Source organism: Apiospora kogelbergensis (genome assembly GCF_038363985.1).
Source record: "Apiospora kogelbergensis strain CBS 113332 chromosome Unknown utg000008l_segment0_segment0, whole genome shotgun sequence".
NCBI classification, from domain to species: Eukaryota; Fungi; Ascomycota; class Sordariomycetes; order Amphisphaeriales; family Apiosporaceae; genus Apiospora; species Apiospora kogelbergensis.
Genome location: NW_027117425.1, coordinates 3,226,844 through 3,247,961, shown reverse-complemented (window position 1 = coordinate 3,247,961; position 21,118 = coordinate 3,226,844). Strand labels below are relative to the sequence as shown.

Sequence of the window (21,118 nt, the reverse complement as noted above, 5' to 3'; positions counted from 1 at the left end):
CCTAACCCTAACCCTAACCCTAACCCTAACCCTAACCCTAACCCTAACCCTAACCCTAACCCCACAAATGCATTTTCTCTCCATCCTCTCCCTTCTTCTTCATCCATCATCCTCACATCTACAACTCAACATTTCTCTCCATCTCGGGGTCAAAAGCGGGCCGCTTTTCAGCCTCATTCCCGGGCCCCAACAGCCCCCAAGAACGTTACTCCGAGCATCATCACGGATTCCGTATCAATCAGCTCCAGATACGCTTCTATTTCCACAGATCAAGAAATAACTTTGATCATGATCCAGGATTCGCTTGTCCGCTAGATCACTGCTCAAATCTACACGCATTTTCCGACAATTTCGCCTTGCTTATTTCACCAAATAGCTCCTGAGCAGATTACAACATCTGGAAGTCGCAATATGGACCCAGAACAGGCCCAAGACCCTCGGGGTCTGTTCCTCGACCACCGCAAGCGTCGTGCGAGCTCACCACACCTGCCTCTCCGCACGCGTCCCGGGCCGAACTTACCCCCTCGGCCGCCAGTTCCTGCTGTATTTCCAGACGCATCCCCTGTTCCACCACCCACCCAAATGTCTGTTCAATTCTCGCAGCAATCAATTGCGAGCTCGGCATCATGGGAGCAGGAGCCAGTACCGTCCCAACCCAATTGGCATTTGCACACCCCACGGATGCCATCAGCCAATTCGTCGGCACCGTATGACGCATATCTCGGAGCTGCAAGCTGGCTTGGGGGGGCAAGTTTCAACGCACCCGTGCATATCACGAATTACTATGGTGTACCGCCCCAGACTCCATACACAGGGTACGGATCTCCCAGTCCGGGGCAATTGTCACGGAGTGCCATCGCTGCTGAGTCATGGTCACGAAGTGTCATCGCTGCTGAATCATGGTCTCGAAGTGCCATCGCTGCTGAGTCCTGGTCTCGGGATACAGGCGCTCCTCCACGCTCGGGTCCGGGATCATATCCACGTCCCCTCGGCGCTCGATCGTCCTCACGGGATGCCGCTCCCGTGGCAGCCAGGCTTCCTGCTCAGGACACTTCCATCCACGCCTTCTCATCCATCGACAAGATGGCAGAGCAGTACGGACCACTGCGCGTCAAGCAATTGGATTGCAAGGCACAGCTGTCTGCTGAGTCGGTGCCAGACATCCTTCGGCAGCACCTCGAAACCAAGATCAATGGCCTTCAAAGCGCCATGGACCAGATCGAGGGCAAGCTTGTTGACAAACTGCAAAAGAAGCTGGAGCGCGAAGGCCAAGGCTACAAGTTCGAGCGCGTCACTCCAGTTTTGGCTTTGCATGTCTACGAACTATCGACCAAGTTGACGGAAGCCCAGAAGCTACTCACGGATGAACATCGTGCTGATCTCGCCAAAGCACGCGCCTTGGGTGGAGAACTCCACGTGGCTGATGCTCCGTCGATGTATCCTCGTGGAAATTTTTCGCCAAGATGGCTTCAGACAACGAAGAACCCCGAGAATGCCATGCCGGTAGACGAATTCGAGAGGTGCCATGAACCATAAGGGCATCATTCCTGGGTTGACAGACCCAATCCACCGATGGCCTGAAGGGTGCGTTTCGCAATATGCACACTGGTGAAGACGACAATGACAAGCGTTTTCACCATATTTAGGAGTTGTTGGAGGGAAACATCCCCGCCCGGAGCTGCGGACATGGGCATATGCAGGAGATCAGTGGGAATCGGGTGGCCACATTAGCATATTTACCAGCGAGGCATATCCTCGACACTAGAGCGATTAAGCACCAATATCACCCATTAGAATTCGTCTGACGTTGCGCTCGCCCCGTTTGATCAATGAATGTCGACGTGTGGGATCCCTGGCGACGTCCATCCATCATGAACACAATCCGTCTATTGTGTTTCTTCCGAGTATCCGTGATAATGCATTCGCCTGCCATACCTCAGAGATTGAGCGCACTATCTGCACGAGGCATCCCAGTACTGTGTCTTCATGTTACGATTTGGGCCCTGACTAACAGCGACGAGTAGTTGTGTCGACAATCTCACCAGGTACTTCACTATCAAACAGATGAGTCAAATCGCAATGCTATGATTTGCAGCAGTAGAGTCAGTGAAATCATACGAGATCACGTGCCATCGACATGTACTAAACAGCGGTTGGCTGCCAGCCGCAAACTTTGGTCAACTGGGCATGCTTCTCAACAGTCTCTATTTGATTCCTCGTACCATGTGTTATCCTGTATGAGGACCATGGTACGAAAAGGGGTCTTGACCCTTTCTGTAAACTGCCGACACCAATTACGATATTGCGTCATGTCAATCGGGCTCTGCGCTTTACGATAGCTCCTGTATCCGAGGCCCATGTGCAGCCTTTGACACCAAAATATGCATCACATGCTTTTACGCCATTATGAGCCCGTTCTGTTTCGCCCCTTGTGGTATGGTATGGCCTTCGCGGTCCCTGTGGCAGAAGACGCACCCCAACCCATCAGAACTCTTTCTAAGGTCTTCGTCCATCTCACCCAGTATTTCGATCAAGAAATGAACGGGTTATACACCTCTCCTGTCTCGGCGGCACGCTTCTTCAGCCGCCTGTTCGCCAGTTTCAAGTATATCTTGGCGCTCGACGCAATCACAAACGCAGTGCCCCCAAAGACAAGCATGAGGATGAATGCGAGGCGATAAGCTGGCTTCTCCTCGTCCCGGAAAAAATACGGTGAGATGACGTTGCCGAGATGGCCGAAGATGTTGACAATGGCTCCGGCGGCTGCGCGCTTCTCGGGCGTCGTGCTCAAGGTGGAGACCGCCCAAGTATATACAAGTGCGTTGGCGGAGAAAGATCCAGGTGCGAATAGGAAGGATGCAGCATACCGCGCCGCCATGTTGGTGGTAGCGATGGTGATGATGTAGCCGATGGCGGCCGTCAACAATCCAGCGGAGATGTGGTACCCACGCTCGCGGATGCGGTCGCTGTTCCATGAGGCGAAGAAAGACACGATGGCGCCTAGGAAGTAAGGTGGTGCAGTGAGTAGAAGGGACGTGGTGTTGTTTCCAATGCCCAGGCCCCTGACCAGGGTGGGGAAGAAGAAGTTGAAGCCGTAGGAGCCCGTCATGAAGATGTTGAGCAACACAAAAATCCAGGTCTTGAAGTCCGTGACGGCGAGCTTCACTCCTGTCCAGACGGTCCCGGTGCCAGACGCGCCGGTGACTCGATCAGCCACCATTCGGGCCTCGGCAAGGCGGCGCATATCCTCGTCCAAAGCCCACCGCTGACTTCCAGTCTTGGAGTGGGGGTAGTCGGGCAAAGTCCAGAACGCAGCAACGCCGCAGACAGTGCTCATCAACGACTCGATGATGAAGAGCCACTTCCAGCCGGCGATCCCCGCGGCGCCGTCGAGCCCACCAAAGATGGCGGCTGCGAGGATACCAGAGAAAGCCTGGGCCAATACCAACCCTGAATACAGGATCGCTGTGCGCAGAGCAATTTCCCTCCGCGTGTACCAGCAGCTCATGACGTAGACGGACTAGAAATCCAGGAGTCAGAACAGGTCGCTCACAAATTGACAGTGAGCACGTACACCAGGGAAGAGCGGTGCTTCCAAGATTCCCAAGAAGAACCTCACCACAAACAGTGTGGCAGGACTACTGGTGCCAGCAGTGGCGGCGGAAACGGCAGACCACACGATGGCTGTCACCGGCAGGTAGACCGAGGGGCGAACTCGGGTCAGCAACATGTTGGAGGGCAGCTGCGCTAGCATGTACCCGACAGTGAGCACGGCGACGGCGGTGTTGTAGTCATCGCCACCCAGCCCTAGGTCTTCTTCGAAGGTGTTGAGGCGCGCTTGGGCAATGTTGGTGCGGTCGAGGTAGTTGTTCAGATACAGTATCCAAACGGTGGGCAAAAGGGTCATGTCCAGGCGACGTACGAGCTTCTTCTCAGTCGTTCGCCAGTCGGGGAGGTTCAACTCGGCGATGGGAGCAAAGTTGTGGTAGTACCCGTCAGCAGCCACGGGGACTTTCTCCTCACTGCACCCCGACATCACAGCTTCTAGGCGTGTGCCATGTGCATGCTGTTCAATAGCGTCGGGGTGGTTTAGCCCTTCCGGGGAAGTGCGTGAGACAGTGGCCTTTTCGTTCGCCATGGTGATGATGATAAAAACCTAAATGGAAGAAACTTGTGTCAAGGACGGGCGGAAGCGTTCATATATACAATGTTCCTCTCTGTCCCCGGCCTCCGGTTCCCTATGGACGTATTCAACGGCTCCCCGCAACTCGTCAATAATCTCATCACTTCCGAGCTCGTCGTGAGATCCAACATGGGGATGCTATTTGCCGAGAGCATGGAATGGTGAGTGTTCCAAGACACTGGGCAGATTCCATTCTGAACCATGCTAGCCGCTGGGCAGCCAGCTGCCACTGCAAAGTAGCCATGGCGTGCGCATTCAACAAGAATCTACTCAGTATCTCGTGTCATCCGGTTGTACCTAACTCCGAGAAATCCCGAGTTGACACTGGTTGGGTAGCTTGGGTTTAATGTCTGGGCAGTCAGCAAACTGGTTTTGGATCCACTGCCCCAAGACGGCAACGCGGCACGACCAACAACACAAGCCGAGAGATTGTCAGGCCAAGCTACCAAGGTCTAGGCAGTATGCACAATTGAGCTTGCCGAGAAATGTCGGGGTATGGGGTGGCAGAACATGGCGGCTCTCCGCACCCCAGATGACAACGGGTTGTATTGGGCCGGGTTGGTTGTTTTGGAAATTCAGGGGCTGCAACCCCGCAGATTGAGGATCGTGCCAAGGGGCTACGAATGGCCGAGGCCGAACTTCTACCGGCCGAATGCCTCATCCCTTATAGGTAAAATACCAAAAGAGTCGTGGGATGTTACCTAGAAGTGGCCTAAAACTAATGTTCAAGCAGCTAGGCTATGGTAAACTTCGCGATCTCGCATACGCAGATGAACGGCATTGGGTAGGGTGCCAGTATAAAGAGTTAGGGTGGCTAGAAGCACATATCGAGGGCGGCCGTTTTTCTCCATAACCTCATGTCGACTGGAAGTACAGTGGCTATTGAAGACGCGAACTAAGATTCGGGTTCTGTCAGGTTTCTGTCGATCGACACCGGCAGGTCAGCGGCTTGCAGACAGGTTTGCACACAATATGGGACGCGGCGGCGGGGTCCATGCCTAAGTAACCAAACTTACCGGAGTTGACGATTGCCCCTGAAGATGATGACAATAAGTTGACTGTGGGAGGAAATGGTAGAGGCCCGGGCTCCTTCAATGTAGCTATCGCTAGGTAGGTCGACCTTGAATCTGGATGCGTGGAAGACTGGCTATTGCAAACTCGACTTAAAGAGGAATCCTAGCAGGACGGCAAATGATATGCCGTTCTCTTATCGAAATTCTCGAAACTCTTTCCTTTCAATGCTTCAATAATATTTCCCAATTGATATGTTATGAAGACGGCATGCTGACGATGCCTATATCACTCCTCTACAACAGTGCCCCTGAAACCTGAACTCCTTTAAAACATCCGTCCCACCTAGCGAAACTCATCGCCGTGAGAATGCGCAATCTACTCGTATAATCCGAAGCTTTCTGGCTCCGAGTCCCTCTTTCCCTTCTTCTTGATGCACTTCTTGCAGTCCTTGGGGTCGTTGACCTTGCCCTTCTTGCAGACGGCGCACTTGTCGTCGGCCTTCTCCTTCTCACACATCGTCTGGTCCTTGTTGGGTTTCTCCCCCTTGCCGCACTTGGTGCACTTGTCCTTGCCTTTGATTTCATCCTTCTTGCAGCTCTTTACCTCCTCCTCGCATGTGGTTTGGTCCTTGTTGGGCTTCTTGCCTTTGGGGCACTTGGTGCACTTGCCCTTGTCCTTGACCTCATCCTTCTTGCAGCTCTTTACCTCCTCCTCCTCGCACATAGTCTGCCCCTTGTTGGGCTTTTTGCCTTTGGGGCACTTGGTGCACTTGTTCTTGTCCTTGACCTCATCCTTCTTGCAGCTCTTCTCCTCCTCGCATGTGGTCTGGTCCTTGTTGGGCTTCTTGCCCTTGGGGCACTTCGTGCACTTTCCCTTGTCCTTGACCTCATCCTTCTTGCAGCTCTTCTCCTCCTCGCACATAGTCTGGTCCTTGTTGGGCTTCTTGCCCTTGGGGCACTTGATGCACTTCTTCTTGTCTTTGTCTTTGCGGTCTATGATCTGGTCCTTGGGGCAAGTGGTGGTAGAGCCGCATCCCGGGTAAATATAAAGGTTGACTGGTGCAACCTTTCGAGCAGCTATCCCGCCAGAAGATAGCTCAGCGTCGTAAGACACGAAGTCTGTCTCATCGACAAGCTCTGTCGTTCCATGGAATCCGGCTGGGGAGTCCTCTCGAGGGATCTGGGTTGCCGCGACGAGGCCTGCGACGAATAAAACCGCCTTAAGGGACTGAGAGAGGTGCATCGTGTACAGAAACAAGTGAAGTAGCTGGGAAACAGATTGAGGAAAGAATAAGGATGGAAAGCGACGGCTAGCCTGTATGTGCGGTTCAGGACAAATATGTGCGTGTAACGAGATGATGAATGATGTGAATGCGGTGGTGTAGGAGACATGTGCGTGTATATATGCTCAGAGGTTAAGGCGGTTCTGATATAGCGGTCTCTACATTGGTGAGAATGGCAAGACCATCTCATTGCTATCGTGGGCATTGTCAAAGGTGCTTGGGCTGACTATTTCGGGCCAACTAAAAATAGCCGATGCAGGTATAATCAACGTGCTGTAGGATTCTCACATATGTGCGAACCTATTGGGTCGAGGCGCAGCACCGGTCGCCTATCGGGTACCTGACTATCACAGCCCCCCGACTCGGCAGGCCGAAAGCTGACAGTTATACGGCGCGACCGCCACACCTTATATCCCTGTCAACGCCAAGGGAGGCGTTTTCACTATTGGCTAGTATGAATTTGGCGATATTATGGGGTTCCGTATTGGGTTCCGTATTAGCCCCCGGCTGCCCTGCCAAGCCTACTCCCAATGATCTGCCATAATCTTACATAATTCCGATTTCCGGAATAGGCAGTGCCCGATCCTTTTTCAGAAACTCAGTATACGGCGGGGCATCACGTCTATTTCTGGCACCTTGTGGACTTTCCATCGACCTTTTCGGCCTCTACGCCAAGAACCAGAGCCCGCGATGTCTTCACCCGACGAGATGACTTCTCTTCCTTGTAATCCTGCGCCCCGTTGCTTACCTGAGGCCAGCGATGGTGTGCCGTATCATTGATTAGACTTCGATATACTTTATACGCTTGTAATGGTAATACATATAGTCCCGTGTCCGCGCGATATGTTTTCGAAATAGTTCCTTATCGCCATCACATTCACTCAGACTCCCAGTATCCGACTTCGCTTTCCTTTCACCGTATTGCCCTCCGTTCCACGTTCATTCTGTTTCTTGAGTCTTTCCTTGCTATCATATTTCCTGTCAACCATGAAGTTGAGCCAGCTCCTCCCGGTCTACGGGCTTTGTAGTCTCGTCCTGGCCGCAGAAGACCAGTCATGCCCCCTCATCCCGACCTATAAGTGCGGGGAAGTCGATATCTTCGAAGGACAGCTTTCTGAAAGCGGCAACCCCGAAGATGGCCTGCTAGATCTCAGTAGTCTTGCAGACGCCCTTCCAAAGAGGGCACCTCGCATGGGCCCTCGTCACAGCACCGGACTCCTCCCACGCGATCATGAGGACGAAGACGACGATGAGGAATTTAACAGCGCCATGCATGACCTTTTTGGCCGGGCGACACCAGCGGGGAACCCTCCGACCGGACAGCCTGCGACGAACCCTGCGGCCGGTCAGCCCGCCAAGCAAAAGCCCAAGAAGACGAAGAGCGATGAAGCTGCCAAGAAAGACCACTACAACTTCTGCAAGATGGGCTACAAGACCCAGGACAAAAAGGCCTTGATTGAGAAGACTACCAAGTTCGGTAACAACTTCATGGACTACAAGACACCCCCCCTACGTGGAGGAGCCCTTGGTAGAGCTTAACGTGAAGAACTGGAACGACTGCGGCGATTTCACTCTCGCAGAAAACAAGCGCAAGGCGGGTACCGCAAAGACCAAGGTCGCCAACGACAAACACCGCCTCGACTCGGAACACGTCCTGGAGAGACACATGCTGCAGAAATTCATTGGGGCCAAGGTGGAGGGTAAATGGCCACAATGGGTCGGCAAAGCTGGGGGGTTGCGGGGCACTATAAAGGGGACTACCAGCCCCAAAAGCCATTCGTGGACGACGGCGGCAAATGGGAGGACTTCTGCCAGATGCTGAACTTCTACTGGGCCGCGGATCGCAACGACCCTAAAAGTAAGGCAAACGCATTCGTGGATGTTCCAGGGAAAAAGGAGTACGCCTGGGATGTGGCAGCGTCGGGCTGGCCAAACAAGGACCAGGGGTAAGTCATACAGCAATGCGTCCCCATTTTGAGAGGCACAGATTGTTAACTCGTACACAGAGAGGAAATGCTCCTTCTTACTCATCCCGTCAACGGCATGAAATCATTGGTATGTCCCTTTCTGCTAGTCCCTGGACTCGTGAGCATGTTCGAAAACTGACCGGCGCTTCTCAGATGTTCCAACCGGGCAAGAGGATGCGTGACCTGGACCCCCTGACATCACTGGAAAAGAAGCTGGCGAGCGGAAAGATTAAAAACAAGGAGATTGTAGCCTTGGCCAAGCAAAGAGCAGGCTACGTCGCAGCCATGAGGGCCGTGATCTTGGTCAACCAGTACATGAAGAGAACCGACGTCAAGGCGACTTACAAGAAGCAGGTCGAGCGTGTGGTCAAGACGCTTAAAAAGGCGGAAGATGCTGTGGTGGCGAACTGGAAGGACACCAAAGACGCGAAAGGTGCATACAAGCCGCAGAAGCTCGACGAGGCATTTCAGGCCTGGATTAAGACGGACACGGCTGAAAGCATCAAGAAGCTCAAAGACTTCCTGACGGACGCCAAGACTTGGATGGACAAGCAGGTCAAGGACATGAAGGCAGTCGAAGACGCGCACAAGGCGGACAAGACCAAGGCCGACCTGTCCGCGGGAGACAAAACACTCAAGACGAACATGGAAAAGACCTTGACGGAGATTAACAAATTGCAGACGACCAATGGTTGGTGGACGAGCCCGCTGGCATAAGGGGAGCGCAGCGGAGCTTCGGGACGTGTTACGGCACAGCAGTTGCGGCTGGGGACTTACATTTGGGCGTTATTTACGGAGCAGTGCTGATCATTTTTCATATTTTACATGGATCTAAAAATAGTTACACCCTTGCATCTTCCCAAAAGGGGCACTAGTGACTTGGCAAAATGACTACATGCATATATAGCTAGGCCCTTTCGAGGAAGGTCTATATAAGGTGCCATCGTCCGCTCATCGCTCGCTCCCTCACCCGACACCAAATATCTATCTCGTTATCTAAATCAACATGGAGAAACTGAGTCCTGAAATCCTGTTGCTCATCGTTGAGAGTCTGGGCGACTACGAGAAGATCGCGCCATACGCAACCATCTCGCGACAGTGGCAGGCCATCATCGAATCACGCACCATGTCCCGTATCAAATTTGACTCTGCTGACGGCCTGTCTCTCTTTGGCTCCGTCTTCTCTCAGCCCGAGGCAAAGTACAGGCGCCGGAGCGGCCTGCGGTTCCTCGAGGTCAACATCACCAGTCCTAATTTCGGTTTCTCCGACCGGAAGACGAGGCCGAAGCAACAGACGTACCAGGCGGATGCGACGTCGTTGCTCCAAGAGTTGAGCAGCTGGAAACACGACCCCGATATCTCTTATTCTTTCGAAGTCAGGCTTGGGAGTTATTTGAACTACTACCGAGAGGTTCCGCCGTTGGATGGCAGCCCTTCGGCCTCGGTCATGGCATCTGCTGGATCAGTCCCCTTTGTTCCAAATCTCCTCGTCGAGATTCCACCCGGCTTGGCCGGCCATGCTCTGGCCACGGCCGAGAGATTTTCTGCCCTGCAGACCCTCTCTATCTCGTATAAGGACGACCATTACAGGTGGCACCGGCGACGGCGCCAGGACCGGGCCGATTTGGCAAAGGGCCTCGCAGGTCTGCAGGCGCTTCCTCAGCTTCAGCACCTCTGCATCGAATTTGAGCGCGAGGACCCTGGAAACCAGAACTTTGTCGACCAGAACCTGGAGGACGACGACGGGGTCGACCCTCTTTGCGACGCCCTTCGTCGGTTCGGGCAAGTCGAAGGTTCACCGCTGCGGCGGCTTACTTTGTACAACATCATGATCTCGGAGGATCTGTTCTCCAATCGCCGTCTCCCCACGACACAGATGCCGATACCGCGACGTGGCCCTCGCTTGAGGAGCTCGATATCCATGTCTTTACGGTTGCTCCGAGCGGAAAATATTACTTCACTGGTGACGACTACGAAAGCGAAGAAGAAAGTGAGAACGCCAATGGAAGCGACGAGGATGACGACGAGGATGAGGACAGTGACGAATATGAAGTTTCAGATACGCATTCCAATAGTACAGAGCGGGAGTTTGATGGCGAGTGCGACAGCAGCGATGAGCAGAGCGCCGAGAGGCTGCGCCGTCCGGATGCCGCGGAGCGAGACAAGCCGTATCACATCTGGCGCGATCGACCGGACCCTGCGACGTTCAACCCGCTGGCCCTACAATTCGCGGCAGCCGTGGCGCGCCGCAGCATGCCGCGGCTACAGTCGGCTAAGCTCACGATGACTTACTCGGGGTTGCATCTCTGGGAGGTCACGCTGTGGTGCCAGGAGGCGGGCGTTGCAGACCCCTGGTGGAGCGATTGGGCCGGAAAGCGACGATGCGAAACGCCAGAGGTCAGGCTGTGGAAGTACATGCGCGAGCATAGGTTGGGTCCTTGGAAGCCTAGCCCTGAAATCGTGGACGAGTGGCGCAAGTGGTTGGGCGAAGACGGATTGATATTTGAGTTGGACGATCGCAAGGTGGTGGCTGTCAATGCTGACGGATAGCCAGCTATGTCAAATAAAAAGGAATTTGAATACTATCCAATCAACGGGAACATGTGAAATGGGTTCGTAGACACGCACTTGGGATTAGATAACTTACCTCTCCATCAGCAGTATATTGACTAGAAAGCCAGATAGCATGGATAGATCAGCGGAAGGAGAGAGCTCGAGGGCATGTCGCCGCGGCCAACTGTATAGCTGGTATCCGTGAGGTGGACGAAGCTCATGGCCGCGGTTGGCCGGAAGGTGGAGGCGACGGCAGTGTGCTTGATGTGACTGCTGTCGAATTCGCCCTGGATCGGCCAAGGTATCTCGAGCTATAGCCAGGAAACGCTCGTGGAAGACTGGCCAACTGACTAGCGACTTGAAAGAGAAAGTCTAGGGCAAAAGGAAAGGCATCTTCATAAGCAAGGATACTGGTATTCACAAGGTATCCTACTTCCTACAGTCACCTGCGAAAATCCAGCCGCGATCGCCCATCTGCACCATACTCCCCACCACGCCGCGCCTGGCCGTGTACCCAAGGACGCAGCCCGAGACACCAAGAGCTAATGCTTCATGTTGGGTACTTACTGGGTGAGCCGGATTGATCTGCGACAGCCTTTCAAGTCAATTCCACAGGAATCAGAGAAAACTTCAACTTCTTCTCCAACCAGGGAGCGCCAGGGCCACATTCGTCTGCAGAAGCGAGCGGCGAGCGGCGAGCGGCTAATGAAACTGGAAGACCGTTGCACTCAACGATTGTTGGGATGATGTTTGTTGTCGGCGAGATTCCGGGGCAAGAGGTAAAAGGGGTAAATGTTCGATCGAAGTTCCAGGAGCGCGCGGTGGAAGTTAGTCGAGGCGCGCCATTCGACGAAAGACGACCAGACGAGCAGCAGCCAGGTGAAAGACAAAAATGGCCGGGACATTCCCAACGGTGCCGTGTCCAGGAGCGAATCGCCCAGGATTGTCGGATTTCAAAAAGGGGTCGGACGGAACATCGTCGGGACGAATGCGTTGAATGGCAATGGCGCCGCGCTCAAGGCGTCGGCCAAGCTGTCGATCTGTCGATCTGCCGATCTCTCTGATCGGATTGTGGGATCGGCACGGGATGGGAATTGGGAATCGAGACGGAAATTGAGACGAAAGTCGAGACGGATTCATCAAGCAACATATTGGATGCTCAACGACGAGGATGTTGATGCCGATCGGAACCTCACTGAGGCGTGCTGGGAAAAAGATCGAGACGGGCAGCAGGCGAAATATGAGAAGCTCAATGACGACCATATCGATCTGGCATTGCTCAGGCCGAACGGAGTTTCGGGATGGACCGTGTGAAGCTGCTCGAGGCTGGGAGGCGCGATGGGAAATTGTTCGAGACGGGCACGCCAGGCGAAATATGGAATGTGGTTGAAACCAATTGAGTGGCGACAGGCGCCGCTCGAGTCGAGGCTCGTGGCATTCTTGACTTTGCGGTCAAGATCGAGGTCGAGGTCGAGGTGAGGAGGAAGAGGATGGTTCGGCAACTGGGCGTCAAAGAGCAAAGTCGGTGGGTGCGAACAGTCATGCGCCCTGGCATCGTTCGCGATCTGCGTCGTGGTCAGCAGAGCTAATCCTAGATAGTCGTCGTGTCGCGCATGCCGCGCTTGATCTCCAAAGATTGATTGCGTGCTGCATCGTGTTGTTCAGCTCGTATTCTTGGGGTTGCTGTCGATCAACAGGGTTGGAAGTGGTGCGCTGCAGTGGGTGTTAGGTGTGTGCTATCGTTGCCTAGATGTTCCAGGATAGTGGGCGTTGGCAGTGGGGTGAAGCTCGGGCGGATTGACACTGAGCATGGACCACCTGTTCGTGGGGCCTTACCCATATCGGGTGTGAACTAAAGAACCAACATCCCTCGAGAAACATCCCATATCATCTGGCGGAGGCCCAGCAAGACACCGGCGAGGCAGTGGTTCGGCAAGGGCTCGGCGGCGGGTCGGCAGCGTCTAGTCCTCGGCGAAGTCGTTGTCAGCAGTCTCAACTTCATGGTCGGACGGCAGGGTGATGCCAACGGAGTTGTTGTCTGACTTGGCAGACTTCTCTGCGTTCTTGCAACTCGTTAGCTGGAACATCGAGCAACGTCTAATCAGGGTCCACATACCATATCAACGAAGAGGGTGGTGGCCTTGGTGACGTCAGTCAAGAGGTCAGTGGCCGGGTCATTGCCGTCCTCATCGACAGCAGGGACCAGACCCTGGCGCAGAGCGGCGAGGTCGCTCGAGATATTCTCGAGGCTATTCGAGATACTCTCGTGGAAGTCATGGAGACCCTCCTGGGCGGCAGTCAAGCAGCGCATCAACTCCATCTTCTCGGCCTCGCGATCTTCCATGCTATTGTCTTGCCGGTCAGCTAACGCCCTGCTACATCACTTCGCCCCCTCGAGATATGGTGATACGTACGCAATGGCCTCCATCTGAACTTGCTTCATTGCAGCCCTCGACTTCTTCCACTGCTGTCTTTCTAGAACCTTGCGGACGGCGGACCTGGCAACTGAGAAGCGCAACTGCTTACCTAGTTAGCAATGGCCGGCGCCTTGAAGGGGGTGACAGCAGGCTAGTCAGCACTCACGTCGTTTAGGGGCCTGCGAGCAGCCTCCTGGGTCGTGGTGTCGATCTTTGCACGAAGGGTTCCAGTGGCCTAACATGTGCTCGTTAGCTGGTTTGCCGTCTTCCAGATGCTGGACATTAGCTTACCGTAAGGCAGCGCTTGTGCAGTCCCTTGCAGTAGGTGCACCTGGTGGATTTGCCTGTCTGATATTAGCTGTGGGCTGGCTGGCGGGTGGTCGGTGTACTGGTCTTACCCTGTCTATCAATGCACACCTGCTTCTCACCGTGCGCAATGCGGCTGGCACATCGTAGGCATGGGGTATCGCGGCGGCGAGCTGGCATCGTGGAGGAATCGATAGAGTAACGCAGCGGGGTTGATGATGATGGTGAATGCTGTAGAGGTCGTGGCAGTGGCGGCAAGAGTGATGGCGTTTTGTTCGGGGAACAGGAATGGAGATCAAGACCTTTCTACGATCTTGACTGGAAGATAGGGAAGAAAAACAGACCCTAGCACAAGCTCTACACTCGTAGCCTTGACCAGCCTCCCCCGCAAACAGAATACAGTATGCTGCAGTCGTCTTCCCTGGATCAGAAATCAGAATAGATAGTAGGTCAATTGGGGAAATGTGCTAAGCTAGGGGCCTCCCAACTGTAACCGGTCGCCCGGTACGCTAACTGGACCACTAAGCACCCCGCGGCTACTAGAATGCTGCTAGAACACCAGCTCAAGCTTGCGGAAAGCCATTGTCACGAACTACAATCACCGCAGGAACAAGACCAGGGATCAAAATCGAAATGGCCAACAGCACTGAGAGAAATTGAACCATTTTCACCAGGACTGTAACGAAAATCATATCTGCGACGGCCGATTCCCTTGCAAGACCACACCATCGCGTCTCCCGACAACCTTGCGTTCAAGCAGCCGTTCCGACTCCCATCCCGCATTCCCATCCATGCGCCAGTCAGCAAACCGCATGTGCGACGGCGCCGACGAACCCTTGCCAATCCTCCGAGTGTCGGGCCCGTGGCCCACAAGAACCCCAGTGGCCGAACCCGAAGAACGAAGCCAGCGGGCCGCGCCGAAGACCCCCACTCACTAGCACACATAACACTACGCGATAATATATGTGAAGCGCCCCAGAGCCTCAGAGCCACACAGCCATTGCAACGTGGTCCGCCATGACACCATATCTTCTCGAACCCAAACTATAGCAAAGATGTCGGCGACGTACAACTCCGGTCAACAAGTCCCGCCAAAGCGAATCGCGATTCTAGAAGAGCATTCGGTTGGGTTCCGACCTGCCCACCAGGCTGACGCGCCGCCTCATCCTCCCGAGCCTCCACCCCTGTCTTCATACGGATGGTTGTCTTTCTTAATTCCTCGTTAGTTTGCAAGAGATAGTTCGCCGGTGGCTGGTTTCATGACTGGCTTGGGCTATCTTCTAAACTATACACAACGGCACATGGAAGCAAAGTTGTGATCATGTTTGCCCGCCGACCTGTCTGTATCGACTCCCTTTGCGCCGATAAACACGAGCGTCGGTGGGTTCCCATGCGACCTGCTGATCCTGTGATGTTCAACTTCCTCCAGACATTGCTGTTGGCGAGAACGGTCAATCCGGTTTTATCTTATGGCCTTCTTTGCTTGGGCTAATACTTGTTCAACCACATTCAGTCAGCTCTGGATCCTTGCATTCATTACCACGTCAAGTTGAATAGCATGGTTCGCCCCAGCATAGTGTCACTTTCCAAACCATGTCCCTGCTCCCAGCCGCAGCAGGGAAACGATCAACCAGCAAGCGAAGCTATCGTGAAATAATGTTTGGAACGACTCCCTAAATCTCCCAACCCGCTATCGCTTTGCTCCCACATAGCCTTCCCAGCATGCTGTCCCCCCATACGGTCTTCAGTGATCTTGATGGCCTGTAGATCGTCCAGCTCCTCTTCCTGGGGTTGCGGCCCTGATTTCAACGGAGTACATGTGGCAGTCACAGGCTTTGCCTGCACACACGCTTCTCCGCTAGGTCAGCACATCGCGGTCGTGATGCTACTCCATTGGTGGCTGCTGTTGCTGCCATCCTGGGGAACGGCTTGCTTGGCGTGCATAGCGGCGTTGTTGTAGGCCTACGTAGTTCTATCGAAGAGTTACTTCTCAGGGCTTACGTCCTCCCTCAATGACTTCACTGCCATCACTTCTGACCTCTTAATGACAATTGCGAGCACCGGTCCACGTCACCTCATCCGAGTTCCTCACTAGTATCTTCCCGCCCAGTCGCGGCAGAGATATGATGCTTGTGCCAGCATAGCAACTACATCGACATGTGTAGATGTTTGCAAACTCGGTTGTATCCTGTATTTCTATAGCGAAGCACACCCAAAGTGTTGTTGAGTCGCAGCTTACTGGGGCAATCAGCGTCAAGTGCGAGCGCCAGCCAGAGCCGCCGGAAAATACTGCTGACTGGCCACTGCTCCTCCGCACATACGCCGATATCACATACGCTGTTGCAAGGCATTGGTACGCCAAAGATCAGCACCTGTTACGACTCCTCCTCTTAGCCTCATGAACCATGATTTCTAGCTTAGATTATACGTGATTTTACCGCATAGCTCGCTGTCGCTCAACGTACATTAGGGGAACTGGCAACGCAACTTGATTCGATTCATGTTTGCCATTGTCACGACAAGAGTATACCAGAACAAAGCGAATCAGGGGCGGAGGTTTGAGGGCATTCCAATCGTGATTGTTCTCTGCGGTTACAGCTTTCTTAATAGACAATCGTGGCCATATAGTATGTATTTGCCAGGAGGCTCCTGGTGAACAATCAGATCGTCAATCAAGGCGCCACCAGTCCTTCGCACCTAACATTCAATACTTATTGGAGATTTCTCACACTCCATCGTGTTTCTCTTCTTTCAACACTTCTAATCTTTTCATATATCTCATTTTCTCCCCAGACTTCTCCCCAAACTACTTTTCAGACACACTCCGCTTCCGCTGAAGCGGCCCGCTTTCCGACCTCCGTCCCCGGTATCCACCCTGTTGTCTACCGATTGAACCCGACGACGTGATCATCTTCCAGGGATCTGCCGCGACCGACTCAGCCCAATCCTCACCTAACCGAGAATCCCGTAATCATGGTCCAGGGACCCGGTGCTACCAGCCATCCGGCCCAGGGGCCGTCTGCCAGAAAGACACCAGTGGGCCTCTTGCGGTACAACGATTCCGGCGAAAGCACTGCTGTCATGCCCAAGAAGGTGCAGTCCCGTAATGGTTCCAATCGTTCCGCTGAGAGATTGGACGAGACGGCCAGGCTTCTCGCGAGGATCAGTTTTCTCGAGGCGAACAAGAGTCTTCTTGAGGAGAACAATAGTAGTCTCAAGGAGACGGTCAGAATTCTCGAGGAGAACAATAGTGGTCTGAAGACGACGGTCAGCCTACTCGAGGAGAGCAACAGTGTTCTGAAGAAGACGGTCAGCCAACTCAAGGAACAGACAAGTATTCTCAAGAAGACGGTTGGCCTACATGAGAAACAGTTGCAGTAGCCGGAGGATCATATGGAACCGAACTCGAACAGGCGTCTCGAGAAGCATCTCGTTCGTCTTAGGGAGCAAAACAATCTCCTCAATTGGAGTATCGTGGATCGTTCGATTGGAGGAATGATTTGGAACGCTGGCGTGGAGGCTGGATACAGCACGGGACCATGATGATGGGACGGGTCGACCATAGCGATTTTGATGGGTTCATTGGTGTCGGGATGCCCGAGATACTTGGGATCCGTCTTTGTTTGCATTTGCCTTCACGGGGTTTGATATTTGCTGTATTTCACTACATCAAGGTCACTGGACGACAAGACCTATTTGACAAGGTGGGTTGACCTATGAGTAAGGCCAACTCTTTATCGACGGAATTAGCTACAATTGATAGAAACTACAATCCAGATCTGCCTCGAGATTCATTCTGCTACGTGATCCAGACCCCATTCCACATGCTGCGTAAGCGCACCCGGGATCCTTCCCTTCGATCCTGGATCATGATCACGTTGATAAAAGTATTTTGCTGAGCTGTACGACTCCCACTGGAGGGAAGACATCAAGCGGTGGGTATGAGATCAACAAATGGGGCTTGTGGGTAGATTCATGGTGGACAGTCTTGGGGCCATGGCGTCAAATATATGTGGCGACACTTGAGACTTAGCGGTCTAGCACGGAACCTATGCAACGTGGAACTGCAAATATCGTCGGACCAATGGGATGACCATCGACTTGTCGATCACCGGTCGCATCGCGACTCACCACCTTTCACAACGGATTCCCCACATGTGCAGGCAGTGGTCAGATATAGAGAGACTTGATGATGCGCACACGTGAAAAGGAGGAGCTCTAGGGAGCCCCCGGGCAGTAGGCGAATCGAGAGTGGGAGTGCAGCAAGGGATGAGCAGTACATCTCCCGCAAAGACATTGCAATGTCCCGCCGCCAATGCCAGCCGGCACCCGCCCCAGCGCACTGCAGATGGTAGGCCAGGCCCCTTAAGCAGATAAGAACATTTGCACTCGTCCTAGCTGGGGCCAGTTTGGACTTGGACTCTACCCATTCAAACCATCTCTTGCCTTTGCTGTCCAACTGCCTTGTCCGCCCCGGGGGCTCTGCGTTTCAACAATCTTTTTCTTTCTTCCTTTTCCGTTCAACGCCAAGTTGGCAACTCAATTGGCAATCTCAACTGGCAATCTAAATAGCAATGCAATATCTTTGACGATCGAAAACAATTGCGCCTTCCAACCCCCTCGCCCGCGCGCATCGAGCTTGTGCCGTCTTGCCTGAGTTTCGTCTTCCACATGCCCTCCATTGACTGACTGCCGACTGTCGCCTCTCATACGCCACCTATGCTGAGCATCCGCCGGACTCCGCGATCATTAGTTCCCCTGTGCGCTCGACACTCATGTCATACCATTGTGATGCCCGACAAGATTCATGTCTTGAAATCTCGACCGAGCCGGCCAACCCACCCCACGACCAGGACCACGGCAATCCACGCCTCGAGCGACACGCAAGCTGCCGTACACCATTTTCTACAGCTAGCAACTCTCACGCCTTCCCGCCACTCGACATCTCCGGTTCCTTTGTCCGTCACCCCAACGACTCCGTCTCTTGAGGGCCGACAACCTCTGCCTCGAACCTCAGCGGTTCGACTCTCGATCCTTCGGCACTTTGACATCAAAGAACATATTACAATTCTCCGGCCCTTTGACCCTGTCTCGCCGGTGCCGATTGGAATCGATATGCGGCATCACGAGTCATTGCCACTCTTCGCCTGCGCATGCCCAGCCGTCTAGGCGCCGCCGTTCCTCTTCCCCCTCGGCCGAGATACCTGGACGAACTGCAAGTCTTCATGCTGCTACACCTCGATCATGCGGCAGACATATTCACTCTCTGCCAATGCTCCTAAAACCTTTCGATCCGGAAACCATGCCGGCTGGCCTGAGCAGTGGAAGCTCTGGATCTGGCCGATTACATCCTCTACTCCGCAACAAATCACACAAACTGGGTTACTGTTAGTTTGCCCCTGGCATATATTTCAGTGCTACAACTCTGTTAAGCATATTCGTGCTGATACCCCTATCCAGGTAGAAAACTCCCGAGAAACTCGGCAGACTGGGCAATCGAGCAGCTGTTGCCTGATCACTTCCGACCTTTCGGCGCGCCTAGTGTTCGGCTTTCGCCATGGTGCGAACGACCTCTCGCTCTTGTTGCCACTTCGACGACCCCTTTCCGAGCAGTCACCATAACGGCGTCATGCTTGTTCGTGACTATATGGCTTCCTGTGTATAGCTTCCTATGTATCTGTCCTATGCTTGCAAACTTGTCACCCTCCGAGGATCTTTCAGCACAGCTCACTGACGACCATGGTGAGCACGGGCGCCTAGACGCCTGGTGGCTCGTGTGTGACTTCGGTTCCTTGCAGCTATCAGCCCTGCTGGTCGCCTTCGTGGGTCGACTACTGGTCCAAGGTAGGCCAGGGGCTCGGTGGGTTCGCCGCCGTGCTCGCATTCCTGTGCGCGGCGCGGCTGTCTGACCCGGATTCAGGGGTGTGGTTAGGGCCATAGCAACTGCTACATTTTTTGCGGTCGCGGCGGCGACAACAGCAGCATCATCACCAGCGAAGACATCAACAGCGGCGGCAGCAGCAGCAACAACAACATTAGTCCGTGGGGGGATTTGTAAGTGACTGATCTCCTACACTCTAATTTTTGTTTCACCTGTCTGCTCCTGGATCCTAACACAAAGCCAGTACACGGTACCCGATCTATCCCCCTTGGTCCTGCCCCTGGCTCTTCCTCCCGGACCCGCCCCGTACGAGACCTGCATCATCCCGGCGAGGCAGCATCAGCAACCGCTGGGCGACAACTGCCGGCAACCGGAAGAATCAAATGCAGAGCCATCTGGCCGAGTCAAAGCGGCAGAGCCCACCGACGCCGACGCTGCCGCCACTGCCGCCTCCTTACTTTGGGTAGTACGTTTCTTATATCAATATAGTTCCTCCACCGTGGGCAATCCGACGCTCTTCCGCCATCCGGCTACGCCCCATCTCTACTAACCGGATGGTTGACCAACCTGGGCGATGGCTACCACTCGTCCTAGGCCCCTCAGCCCCTGTCAATCTACCAGGGAGAAGCAAAGCAAACATCAGTATTGGCTACACATCGGCGAAGAGCTTGAACAAGCCAGAGAGGCAATGGGGCTGAGCGGCAAAGGTACTGCCCTCGGCGCCGATATCTTCCGTGTAGAGTTCTTTAGACCAGTTCAGACATCTTTGCCTGGCCGAGTCCTGGCCGGAAGCAAGGATAACCCCGAAACGGATACCAACCTTGTTGAGTCGCTTGTACTTTCACACAGGAGGACGCCGCGCAGCAGTATCTTAGCGCTGGTGCCGCAAATGCGATTTCGCCGCCGGCTTTTCACACACCTTAGCAACAGACCCTCGAGCGTCAGTGCCAGTTACAAGCCTCACACCCCGCGTTCAACTGGGCAGCGGTTTGTCCTCCTCTCGTTCTCCCTTTTGTCTCCCTCTTGGGCTCCCTCTCGGCCTTCTTCTCTGTCACGCCCTTGGCCTGCACTTGGTCGTCACTTCGGATAGTTCCCACCCCGGTATTCGGTGCATATTAGCCCGCCTTTCGTCACCCAAAGTGGTGATCACCTTGGCCATCAACCCGGGGCACAGCCTCGACCTCCACTTGGTGGGCCTCAAGCTGGGGGTCTTCAGCCTGGCTCTTAGCTAGGTCATCAACCAGGCCATCGCCCTGGGCTCAGCCGGGTCCTCGGCATGGCCCAAATGAACATCAGCATACGGACAACTCTTCTCCCAAGGCTATCGAAGCCATCGACAAACCTGTCATTAAGTCTGGCCAGCAGTTCAGCCTCAATCCCCTACCAAACTGAAGCTTCAAGTTGAACAGGCCAGGGGTTTCCCTGGGATGAGTTAGGGGACATTGCCTCCACGTGGTGCCATTTCCCTGATGATTTTGGTATGATCTGATACGTGGCCTTCTCCGATCGCAGCAG

General features: G+C 54.1%; 9 protein-coding genes across 9 annotated transcripts; 7 read left to right on the top strand and 2 right to left on the bottom strand.

The window, feature by feature from the left end:
* Window positions 1–1,083: 1,083 nt before the first annotated feature.
* Window positions 1,084–1,536, top strand: PG998_013030 (uncharacterized protein; the record flags this gene model as incomplete). The annotated part of the gene is made up of 1 exon (XM_066879846.1): window positions 1,084–1,536. One exon carries the CDS (start codon window positions 1,084–1,086, stop codon window positions 1,534–1,536), a length of 453 nt encoding a protein of 150 aa, XP_066726230.1.
* A 994-nt stretch (window positions 1,537–2,530) lies between these two features.
* Window positions 2,531–4,138, bottom strand: PG998_013029 (uncharacterized protein; the record flags this gene model as incomplete). The annotated part of the gene is made up of 2 exons (XM_066879845.1): window positions 2,531–3,520; window positions 3,575–4,138. 2 exons carry the CDS (start codon window positions 4,136–4,138, stop codon window positions 2,531–2,533), a joined length of 1,554 nt encoding a protein of 517 aa, XP_066726229.1.
* A 69-nt stretch (window positions 4,139–4,207) lies between these two features.
* PG998_013028 (uncharacterized protein) lies at window positions 4,208–6,292 on the top strand (the record flags this gene model as incomplete). Its single annotated transcript, XM_066879844.1, has 3 exons — window positions 4,208–4,344; window positions 4,392–4,465; window positions 5,592–6,292. 3 exons carry the CDS (start codon window positions 4,208–4,210, stop codon window positions 6,290–6,292), a joined length of 912 nt encoding a protein of 303 aa, XP_066726228.1.
* Window positions 6,293–7,466: 1,174 nt separating this feature from the next.
* On the top strand, window positions 7,467–9,163 carry PG998_013027 (uncharacterized protein; the record flags this gene model as incomplete). Its single annotated transcript, XM_066879843.1, has 5 exons — window positions 7,467–7,992; window positions 8,060–8,179; window positions 8,233–8,425; window positions 8,486–8,534; window positions 8,600–9,163. The coding sequence occupies 5 exons, from the start codon at window positions 7,467–7,469 to the stop codon at window positions 9,161–9,163; spliced, it is 1,452 nt and encodes a 483-aa protein (XP_066726227.1).
* Window positions 9,164–9,452: 289 nt separating this feature from the next.
* On the top strand, window positions 9,453–10,996 carry PG998_013026 (uncharacterized protein; the record flags this gene model as incomplete). Its single annotated transcript, XM_066879842.1, is given in 2 exon segments — window positions 9,453–10,305; window positions 10,323–10,996. The coding sequence occupies 2 exon segments, from the start codon at window positions 9,453–9,455 to the stop codon at window positions 10,994–10,996; spliced, it is 1,527 nt and encodes a 508-aa protein (XP_066726226.1).
* An 831-nt stretch (window positions 10,997–11,827) lies between these two features.
* PG998_013025 (uncharacterized protein) lies at window positions 11,828–12,262 on the bottom strand (the record flags this gene model as incomplete). Its single annotated transcript, XM_066879841.1, has 1 exon — window positions 11,828–12,262. The coding sequence occupies one exon, from the start codon at window positions 12,260–12,262 to the stop codon at window positions 11,828–11,830; it is 435 nt and encodes a 144-aa protein (XP_066726225.1).
* A 278-nt stretch (window positions 12,263–12,540) lies between these two features.
* Window positions 12,541–13,367, top strand: PG998_013024 (uncharacterized protein; the record flags this gene model as incomplete). The annotated part of the gene is made up of 2 exons (XM_066879840.1): window positions 12,541–12,574; window positions 13,105–13,367. The coding sequence occupies 2 exons, from the start codon at window positions 12,541–12,543 to the stop codon at window positions 13,365–13,367; spliced, it is 297 nt and encodes a 98-aa protein (XP_066726224.1).
* Window positions 13,368–16,695: 3,328 nt separating this feature from the next.
* Window positions 16,696–17,103, top strand: PG998_013023 (uncharacterized protein; the record flags this gene model as incomplete). The annotated part of the gene is made up of 1 exon (XM_066879839.1): window positions 16,696–17,103. One exon carries the CDS (start codon window positions 16,696–16,698, stop codon window positions 17,101–17,103), a length of 408 nt encoding a protein of 135 aa, XP_066726223.1.
* A 1,921-nt stretch (window positions 17,104–19,024) lies between these two features.
* On the top strand, window positions 19,025–20,995 carry PG998_013022 (P-loop containing nucleoside triphosphate hydrolase protein; the record flags this gene model as incomplete). Its single annotated transcript, XM_066879838.1, has 5 exons — window positions 19,025–19,109; window positions 19,183–19,464; window positions 19,521–19,566; window positions 20,198–20,590; window positions 20,848–20,995. 5 exons carry the CDS (start codon window positions 19,025–19,027, stop codon window positions 20,993–20,995), a joined length of 954 nt encoding a protein of 317 aa, XP_066726222.1.
* Between the last annotated feature and the right edge of the window lie 123 nt (window positions 20,996–21,118).